General features: G+C 34.3%; 2 protein-coding genes across 2 annotated transcripts; one reads left to right on the top strand and one right to left on the bottom strand.

Moving 5' to 3' along the window:
* The first annotated feature begins 1105 nt into the window (after positions 1-1105).
* LOC110791444 (uncharacterized) lies at positions 1106-2344 on the top strand. Its single transcript, XM_021996191.1, has one exon. It carries the CDS (start codon positions 1106-1108, stop codon positions 2342-2344), a length of 1239 nt encoding a protein of 412 aa, XP_021851883.1.
* A 281-nt stretch (positions 2345-2625) lies between these two features.
* On the bottom strand, positions 2626-9385 carry LOC110791441 (zinc finger CCCH domain-containing protein ZFN-like). Its single transcript, XM_021996187.2, has 7 exons — positions 9017-9385; positions 7860-8032; positions 7114-7176; positions 5697-5816; positions 5307-5594; positions 4325-4651; positions 2626-3214 (listed from the first exon to the last, which is right to left on the bottom strand). Exons 1-7 carry the CDS (start codon positions 9099-9101, stop codon positions 2933-2935), a joined length of 1338 nt encoding a protein of 445 aa, XP_021851879.1. The 5' UTR covers positions 9102-9385; the 3' UTR covers positions 2626-2932.
* Between the last annotated feature and the right edge of the window lie 1304 nt (positions 9386-10689).

Genomic DNA, 10689 nt, shown 5'->3' with positions numbered 1-10689 from the left:
CTTAATTCAAGATAGTTGATACTTGAAATATAGGACCATTTGTGCGCGGGAGAAAGAAATTGAACTGCGTACGCAATACATGAATTTGATACGATCTTAGGAGTAGCTACTACTATTCTTATTTTCAATTCAACCTCTCTTCGCTTTTATAAATAAACCACCACCACCCCCCCCCCCCCCCCCCCAAAAAAAAATAAAAAATTATTACACAAGCGCTTCATTTTCTTTCAAGTGCCTTTACACAAGAACTTAACTCTCTAGTTCTTTAAGCCTTGAAACACACCAACATGAATGGTGAGAATCCTCTTTATGGTCTACCATTATTTCCCAGTGTCCCTAAACCCCGAGTGTTGTTAGTAGATGTTGAACCTTCATCTTTGAAACTCATGACTGCATTGCTCAACTTAGTTAAGTTTGCAGGTAAATTTTTTTATCTTTTGTATTACGAGTGAAGTTTTTTTCTTAACATTCTTTCTCTTATTTTTGTCAAAGTGTAGATCCATTTCAAATAATCATCTTTATATGTTTGTCTAAAAAGTCCATTTTGTCAATATATGAAAATTGTTATTTAGGGAAGATCTCCCAACAAATTAAATGTCGTGATCTGTTAATCTAAAAAAAAAAAAAAAAACTCAAGTCCAAACGTAATGAGGAAACTACCAACAGTTCATACTTTTATCCATACTCTCAAATCCCAATTTATGATGATCAACCAATCAACCTAGGAACTAGGAAAAAAGAAAATAGGAAAGCTTTCCAACCAAAAAGGAAATTTATAACCAAAAAAAAATTTGAAAAAAAACCTAAAAAGGGAAACTTGGCTCCCAAGGAGTCTTTAGTCTTTACAAGTTGTTTTGTTTCCTAATCCTACTTGCTAATTAACCTTAACCCCCACCTCAACTATTTATTTGTACGTAATTAATTTATTACCACTCGTAAATCCTATTTCCTAATCCTATTTACAATAAATAAATATACTTACTATTTCCTAATCCTATTTCCTATATATAATTACTTACTAGTTCTTTTCTTATTCACGACTAATTTCTTTGCTAATCAAGTTCATCAAAAAAAAAAAAAAAAAAAAAAAAAAAAAAAAAAAAACATGGCTTTCAATGGAGAAATCTATGAGATAATGTCATGGTTACCCGCAAAACCCTTGTACAAACTCACAACCATTGCAAAATCATCAATGGAGTTTCTCTCCGAAACCCCGTTCGTCGAGAAACAATGTCGAAACTCGTCCTCGAGAACAGAAGAATCATTGATCATACAAGAAGATTCAAGTCTAAGAGAAAGAGTTAAGAATCTAAAATTTTGTTTCTTACACGAAAATCGTTCTTACAATGGTATCCCTAAAAAATCCATTAAGTTTTTAGCAAGAAAAGGACGTATCATTGCATCGAGTAATGGTTTAGTTTTATGTAGGACTATTGATTCTAATAAGCCAACGGAATTGTTCTTGTGTAACCCGGTAACGCGAACTTGGTTACCTATTAAGTTACCTAGTAAGAAATTGGCCAAGTTTTTTCGAGAAAATGGGGTTATAAAGGTTGTATTTTTATGTGGGAATTTTTTTGGTGTACCAAAAAAATTCCCATTAGATTATACACTCTTGTTCTTCACATTACATGATGACGATGATTGGAATAGTGGGTATGATGTGTTCTTGTTCGAAGAAGGCGGTTGGATTCGAGTGCAGGAAAATCTTCGATTCGAGGGAGGAGGTGACTTGAGTTTTGATGAACAAGTTTGTTGCAAAGATGGGTTGTATTTTTTGTCTGAATCTTTGAGTCCGTACGTGTTTCATTACGATGTTAAGAACGGAACTTCGAGGACTCTACCATTGCCACTCGAAAAACACCGTGAAGGTGGCGAGAATGAAGGGTCAAACCTCGGTTACTTCCGTTTGTTCGGGTGGGAGAAGAAAGAAGGGGATGTCTGGTTTGAGTCCATCTGTTTGGTGAAGTGTTTGGACATGGTGATCACGATATGGGTGCTCGAAAACAACACGGGCCATACGGGCCACACGGGTACTACAACAACTAAGGAGAAGAAAACAAGTTCTTGGAGTCGGGTTTTTACCATACACATGGAGGATGACTTGGGGATCAAGAAATCAACATGGACAAACAGCTTTACTATATTGGGAAAGGATTTGATTTTTGCTAATTCTGATGGTCTGATTTTTCGATATTGTTTACAGGGCAAAAATCGCGGTAATTTAGACATGATCTGCAATTATGGTTACAGTTGTAGCACAAAACTCAGATTCAATTCGTTCTCCACCACTCTTCGTCCTTGCTTGAAGAATTTGATCAAGAAACCTTTTAAGATTAAGTAATTTTAGCTTAATTTCTGTTTCATGTTCTTACATTACAGTTAGCAATTCGTTAATTTTTTGTTACAGACAGGAAACTGTAGTTCTGTTCCATGAGTCTGTTCCTGTTAGTCTGTTACAGACTTATAGTATTTAGTTCTGAATTGTAATACAGAATTTTTTTTAAACTTACCGATAATTTGCCCTTGTCTCGGTTTTGTTCCTGCAAACAACGAACCACAGTTGCATTCAGAATAACGCGTAAAATCTACAGCAAAAAAACTGCAGAAAATCTGCATCAGAAATTTCAAAGGTTGTTTTTTTCATAACAAAGAAGCTGATTAATTGTTCACATTGGTTTTTACCAAATGTGACAATAATTTCAGATTTATACAGCACAGGAGGGGAGTAATTAAGTAAAAGCACGGGCCAAAACTCTCGGGCTGTAATACATTATAAATTATATAATCAACTTAAAAACATGAAAGAAAAGGCTGTACATCTTCAGCAAATTGGGAAATGAATTTACAGGTAAAGACTCCCTCTTTATGCTGCAAAAGATTGCAAAAAGGGGGAGTCGAACCCACCACCAAACCAAGCTTCGTTTTTTTTTTATCTATCAGTCTCAACATTATCATCACCGGACTGAATATCTCTCGATTCTGACAATGAAAGCCTCCGGGCTTTTCCCGGGCCTGTTTCAACGAGCCCGTCTGACGTCAATGTTAAGCTACCAGCTGCTGAAGATGATCCCAAGTAACGCCGCATAGCGGAGGCATCGGTTGATGTTGGAGAGACATTGTATGCAAATATTCCCATTGGGTGATCGAACTTGCAGTTTGGGCCGAATTTGCATATACCATATCGTGAATAAAATATGCACAAAGGTTCTCCCTGTAAATTTATTAGACAATAGTTACGATTAACAATTCAGATTGGTAATTGCAGAGAGCAAAACAGTAAATTAAAAGAACTTCAAATATGTTAACCTTTCACTGATATTTCACTGCAAAAATAACAAATAGAAAGGGAAAAAAAAAAGTAATATTCCACTGCAAAAGAACATGACTTCTGAAAAGAAATAAGGAATTTCAACCTTATGACTTCACAAACATACACAACGAACAAATACGGACAAGTATTCACGAGACACGAATGTAGAACATGAAACATCTTGAGATACCGACTGCACAATCATTGAACAAGGATTCGTTGCAAGAAATGTATCTTTCAATCTATGTCAATGGTTATTCTTGCAAATATAAAGAAGGTTGATAACTTTCTTTGGCCACTCATAACAAAAAGAGTCCGGTCAATTCTCATGGTTTTGTGATCGCCAAAGTGTTTTCTGGACTCATGAACCATGTCCTACGTTACCCGGACTCGGTACTAGTCCAAGTGTCTGACACGTGTATTTTGTGAAAATATTGCATGATTTTGGTCCAAAATGAAGTGTCAAAGTGTCCATACCCATGTTCGAGTGTCGAGGATCTGGCACGGATATTTGAAGTAAAATGAAGAGTCTAGGTAACAGAGGCCATACCCACTCTCATATAAACATATTGTTGTTATTGATTTATCCTTATCTAAGAGTAATAGAAGGCTTAAATATTACCCACAAGAAAATAAAAAAGCAACTCCAAAGATGCTGAACAGAACTCATAATCTTAATGGTGGATATCTAAACAAGTATTTAGAAATTAAGACATCAAGATATTGGGAATCAGATAAATTTGAGGACACTTCAAAAAGCAGAGATACAATGTGAGACACGCCAAATACGCACTCATCAAACAACAAATGATCGTATTAAACATGAGTAACATAGGGCTAACATGATCATATCAAACATGATCATATCAAACATGAGTAACATAGGGCTAACATGATCATATCAAACATGAGTAACAAGATCATATCACAAATGATCATATCAAACATGAGTAATGAACATGAAGCATGAAACTTGAAACAAAAATAAACTTAGAAGAAGCGAGAACCTACCGGACGCAATGGCAAGCCTAAAGCACTCAAGAGGCAATCAGGAGCCGGAACTAGTCTTTCTCTAGGATGATGGAACCGACAAACCGCGCCAAACTTACAATCACCGGTCTTCATGTAATATTGACATTCAGGTTGCCCGGGTCTCTCAGGGAAAACATTATCCCTCTGAAGTGCGTAATAGCCCATAGGGATAGAGCCAGAGCGATATGACGAATATGCCCCCGGTGAAGCAGAAATTGCAGATTCGCTTTGCCGTGCAGTTCCGTAGCCAGGACTGTTTCCTGCCGTTTGTTGCTGTCCGTCAGCGGACGCTGACCCCATTTGACCCTAGTTACAAATAAAATGTTTGAGAGGTGTAAAACAAATATGCTAAAGAATTCTGTCACTAGTTCAAACATTCAAACATGTCCTCTGTGGTAAATATATTTAAGCTTAAACGTGCATAAAAAGCTAAAAAAAATACGGAGTATATTTCTTATTCAGGGAAACAAGAGGCTATCACTAAACAACCATTAGCAACGAACTAAAAAACTTAAAATCCCTGAATATTTATTATAGGAACCTTTCTTTTATTAATGCCAACTATCGAAAGTAAAGTATGTTATCTTCCATTATACTAACTCCGTTTCAAAATGATCTTTACGGTTACTATTTGCATAAATATTAAGACAAAAGAGGAATAGTGTGTAAAAATGTGGATGAGTATAATAAGATGGATAAAATAAGATAAATCGGTAAAAAGGTGGTTGTATGTAAGAAAAAAATGAATAAAATAAGAGAAATTAAGTGGAGAGTTGTAAATTGTTGTGGGGTAAGAAGGGAACAACAGTAAATTTTCATATCCTTAGAACAAAATAAAGCAAAATGTAAAGAACATTATGAAACGGACTAAAACAGAAACTATAAAGATCATTTTATTGAAACGGATGTAGTAATTATTTTACTAATCAACTACTAATAGAAAGGGATAGTAGATTAGTACCATATAGGCATTCCATCCTGGGACTGAAACCACTCCTTGTGGAAGAATCAAAGGTGTGTAACTTGAAGGACCTTGCCAACGTGGACTAGGAATAATCGAGGCTCTTGTCAAAGGCCAATTTGTTAATCCGCCGGGATATGATTGCTGACCGGGAGTTGTTGGAGACTGGACAGGTGGATACACGGAAGAACCACGGAAAGAAGCGGATGGCTGAGGGTGGTGGAACTTGCATGTGCTCCCGAATTTACATTGTCCGGTTCTTAAATAATATGCACACTCGGGCTCGTTCTGTTGAAAAAAAAAAAAAATGATGTGAAAACTATTTTTTATGTAAGTTTCATTTCATAAAAAATCAATTCATAAAAATGAAGTCTAAGGAATAAGTTTTACCGGGCGGAGTGGATAGCCTAAAACATTTACTGGCACTCTTCCAGCAATCCCAGCTTTGTCTTTAGGATGATTGAACTTACACGTTGCTCCGAACTTGCAGGTTCCGGTCTTCAAGAAGTACTGAGAAGTTGAGGTGGAAACCACGTAAAAAATTAATAGAAAGAATCGTTACAAAAAACGCCCTAGGGATTACTTAAACTTTTATAAGTGAATGAACTAGAGAAAGAAGAAAGAGCTTTCATTTCAACTTTCAAAGCAAACAAATGTCGAACACTACGGTCCACCTTCACACTAGTACTTTAGCTCGTAATTCTTCTCTGCTAAAATCAAGAAATCGTATACAGTTCTCCACTTTTCAGGAGAAAAGGGAAATTTTGGTCTTACAATGTCCCTGAAAGTAATTGATTTGGGAGACAGCATGCAGGACAACTTACAGAGTTCCTCCCCTTTCTTAGATATCCCTTGTTCGGACATCTCTGTGCTCAAAATTTATATTCCTCTAAGGTTTTTCAATGAATAGAATGTCACAAAAATATTTTTTATCAAGAAACTTGTGTTGAGTGTTACATGCCTAAGAAAGAACAAAAGAGCTATGCATATGAAAGATATATCAAGTAATCCAAAGCCATAAACAGGTGTACTGTATTCATGAAAAATGGATCACAATCTAAAATATCCAAACAGAACAATCACTCAAGAATTGATCTAATCATCATATTGAACTCTTCCAATCCGCTCCAATGAGCGAAGACTATGCCGAGACAATATTTCCTAGACCTCTGGAGACCATCAAGTTTTCAGATAACAGGGATTTCTCTTCATTTTTACTTACTTTTTCATTCACCATATATCTATGACACTTAATTTTCTCTTTTTGACAAGTGCGGATCCTTCTTAATTGAGGAAATTATTTAAGTGGCTAGACCTCATCAATCCTAAGCATATGAACTCCTTAAACAAAATTCTAAACTAACCACACACAAACTTTAAGTCAACTCGCTAAGAACATAAAAAGTGCTTTTCAGTTGCAGCTTTTGACAAAAAGTCAATCTTGAAAACATCTCATTTAGAAGCTGCTATCTCATTTATTGAAGTGGCCAGCTGCAACACACATTCAGTCCAAATTAAAGTTAAGTTTCATTTCGAAATGTTATGGATTGCCAAACAAGAAACGTAACAAGCATTATTGGCCCCTGAATTAACTGAGTTTCCTGAATATGAGAACGTCAGGTAAGAAAGCTCAACTGCATTGCTAACAGATTAGATAAACAAGCCTAGACATTTCTATAAATGTTAGGGATTTCACGCTTCTTTACACGCAACAACAACAGTAACTCACAACAACGAACGAGTTTCCTTTTCAAAATGACAAGTAAATAAATAAACAGTACAGAACAAATGGGAGACAAATTCATGCCTGGCATTCAGGTTGGCCGGTCCTTTCTGGAAACTCCCCTTTCATTCTTGCAGTGGCAAGAGCCTGTGGTACAATAGCATCTATCAAATTCATCAAACAGACATCCTTACAAAACTAAGACAAGTATGAAAAAAAGAAGCTATCAAAAACAAAAAACAAAAAAAAATACTTGTAGTAACTTCTTCAGCGCAATTTCCTAACAAAACTATGCCATTGTGAAGTAAAGACACTTACTTTCAGGACGAACTTGAAGTGCGGATTTGGCAATCCAGAATAGAGATATCAGATCAGATTAGATCACAAAAGAAAGGAAAGGACTTGTAGTTGAAGAGATTAATTCGGCATATTAGAGTATGTGGTGGAAGAAGATGCAAAGTAAAAAATATTCTACCCTACTGCTTTTCTTCTCTAATAAATACAACTTCCTACACAAGATTATATACATACACCCTTTTGCATTTGTATGCAACATGATAATGAAAAAACAAACTCTTAAGTCTGTATATGAGGAAACAAAATTTAACACCTAACTTTAGGAATCATGATTTTGTCCCAGCAGAATCTACACAGAAATCTTGATAAAGTTATTCTTGTGATCTTGTTTAACAACCTTTTTTTTCATTAATTTCACATGCTAGAATGCCTATGATATCAACGTGAACGAAATGGAAAGTAAGAGACAAATAAAATCGAAAGATTTTCCATGTTGGCATCTGATGCTTCAAACACTGGGTGCCAGAACTTACTAGCTTCCTATTCGAAGGATGATTGAAGCGGCATGTCGAACCAAATCTACAAAGTCCTGTTCTGAGATAAAAGGAACAATCTGGTTCCCCTTCACGCTCAGGGTACGGACCCGGTGGATAAATTCCAGCATCCATTGCTTCAGTTGTCCTAATATTTACTGGCCACATTGAATCTGAGGTAAAGAAAAGTAATTCACATAAGAAATTCAACAAAACAATTATGAAAATTTTCACATAGACTTTAGCAAATTCCATCTATATAACGAAACCAAGATACCATATTGCTAAAGTGATGCAGCGAAAAACAACCGGTATACATATTTCACATTATACATACTTCACATTGAACCAAAAACAGAAAGTTTAACTTGAACCACCCTAAGAAGAAGCTAATCATAGGTGCAGGACATACAAAGCATCCAATACAAACGCCTCGAGTTTTCAGGACAATATATGTTATGTTTACATGATTATAATCCATAACCAACCTCTAATTTCCATTGGAATGTGAGAAACATAAAGGGTTTCCATCAAAATTTCTTCCAACTTACAAGTTTTTTTTTTCAATCTATCAAAGCTAAACATCAACAGATGATTGAATGAAGTATGATCAAGATAGACAAATGCATTTAATTTACATTACATTTACATTTTTAAGAAATATTATCAAAAATACCATCCACATTTTTCATGATATCAAAAGTACTTCATTTCTAGTGACTCTTATTGCATAAAGAATATCTAGTGGCTTCAATTCTCCGCAACCCCAAAATATAAATTAAAAAACCCCCAATTTTCACAATAATTTATTTTTATTTTATTTATTTTGAAAAATATCAAACCCAATGTCCCAAATTGCTCAAGCTAATAATTACTGAGAAAAAAAAATTAAAATATCAAAAACCCCAAAATTAAATTTTATAAAATTAAAAAAAGGGGTTCAGAATGGAATATTCCGATCAAACCCAAATGCTTAAAACTGGTAAATATGTAAAAAATTAAATTAAAAAAAAATCCAAGAAAAAAAAATTAATGCATAACTACAAATTTTATAATTACCAATAATATTGTACAGCATTTGAGAATTTCCAAAAGAAAAATGGGTACAAAATGCATTTAATTAACAAAGGAAAAGAAAAAAGAGGGAAATTAATAACCTTCATCTAAAAGAGAGGATGATCCAGAAATGGGAATTACAGCAGCTGCATCATCATCATCATCACCAACATCTCGAAACGCCATCGTTTTAACATAAACTCCATTCAAATTATGACATCATCATCATCATCAACAACAACATCACAACAAAAACTAAACTCCTCCCTAATAATTAATAATTCATTCTCCCATAATTCTCAATTTTACGTACTACCCAGCTTTCAATTTTTAATTTTTATTTCTTTTTCTGGAATTAAAAATGCAAATTATTACAAAATTTAGAGGAGAGAGAAAGTTGTTTGGGGAGAGAAAAAGGAAAGTGAAGGGGGGAAATCTAGTTCTCTCTCCTCCACAAAAACACAGAGTGAATGGGAAAAAGGAAGGGGAGAATAAAAACCAACCATTTTTTTTTCTATTTTTTGTTTTTTATTTTCTGTCAATTTTTTTTCATTTTCTGTTAATTTTTAATTTATTTTTAGTTTATTTACCCGCGTATTTCAGTATTTCTGTCGAAAAACGGTTATCCTACTCGCGAGATTTGGAGAGTGGTTTGTACGCGCTAAGGTAGAGTGTACTTTTATAGTAAGGACGCGTTTGGTTGACGGTCGACATCCACCTTTTTCCATCATCAAATCGCTTGCTACATCATTGTGTACAAATTAATTTTTTATTTTTATTTTTATTTTTACTTTTACTTTATTTTTTTACTCGTAGGTAAATAAAAGTTTCCAAAAATGGAATTTTAAAAAATTGTATTAAGTTGAGAATTGATTGTCTTTTTTTGAAGATTTCTGATAAATTGGAAGAATACAGAAAATTTATGGCACATAAATGTAGGTTAATGAAGTTAAATAGTTAATCACTATTTATGGTTGTATTACAGGGTTAAAAATGCTTTTACATCTGAGAATCTGAACTTTGGGGTTGTTTTGATACTTGAGTTAAGAAGTTACAGAAGATTTTAACGTTTCGCATCATGCGCCCGGTAAAGCAGTGTCGACTTGTCGTGACACTCATGTATGCGCCAACTGAGTGCATGTTTGTTTTCGTGAAACCATGTCACATGTAAGATGTGTTTAGACACGCGTCGATGTTGTTTTGTATAGATTCTAACATAAGATATTTAAATTTTAAAATATGGAGTACTACAAGTTTTTTGGAAAATGAGGAAAGCTTAAATAAAGCAAGTTTTAAATGTTGTGTAACTCCGACTTCTTTTATTCCTTTTTGTATCACCCGAACAAAAACCCTGATTATGGTATATGATAAATAAAACCTACTCGATTAAGTAATTGTTAAGAAATAAACCATAATGACATCAATAATAATCCAACATAAGATATGCATACGGTTATAACTCAATTAATTAAGTGAGAGTTTTTTTTTTTTTTACACCAAAGTTGTAATAGTTAAAATAGTTTGTAAAAAAACGACAATTCAAACCTTGAATGAGTTAAGAATAGCTTTATCATTGTGGTTCGTTTCTCGTGGGAAATGACTCAAAAGAGCGTATAAGCTACTCTTATAACTAGTTGTCCTGCAAAAGACATAGCCTTGTATCTTAACTTCACTAAAATTTATAAAATGGCGTGATCATCAAATTACACTTATATCATTGGTTTTCTTATCATCGTATGTACTACATAGGGATAAATTCATACCCCAATTCATG

This window comes from Spinacia oleracea, chromosome 4 (assembly GCF_020520425.1).
Source record: "Spinacia oleracea cultivar Varoflay chromosome 4, BTI_SOV_V1, whole genome shotgun sequence".
Taxonomy (NCBI): Eukaryota; Viridiplantae; Streptophyta; class Magnoliopsida; order Caryophyllales; family Amaranthaceae; genus Spinacia; species Spinacia oleracea.
This window is presented reverse-complemented; position numbering and strand designations above follow the sequence as displayed.

Excerpts from the sequence above, each read along its gene's own strand:
- LOC110791444 (XM_021996191.1), top strand. The coding sequence starts at position 1,106 with ATGGCTTTCAATGGAGAAATCTATGAGATAATGTCATGGTTACCCGCA.
- LOC110791441 (XM_021996187.2), bottom strand. The coding sequence starts at position 9,101 with ATGGCGTTTCGAGATGTTGGTGATGATGATGATGATGCAGCTGCTGTA. Across the intron at positions 8,033-9,016 it reads ATCCTCTCTTTTAGATGAAG|ATTCAATGTGGCCAGTAAAT; the intron begins GTTATTAATTTC and ends TCTTTACCTCAG. Across the intron at positions 5,595-5,696 it reads TAGGCTATCCACTCCGCCCG|AACGAGCCCGAGTGTGCATA; the intron begins GTAAAACTTATT and ends TTTTTTCAACAG.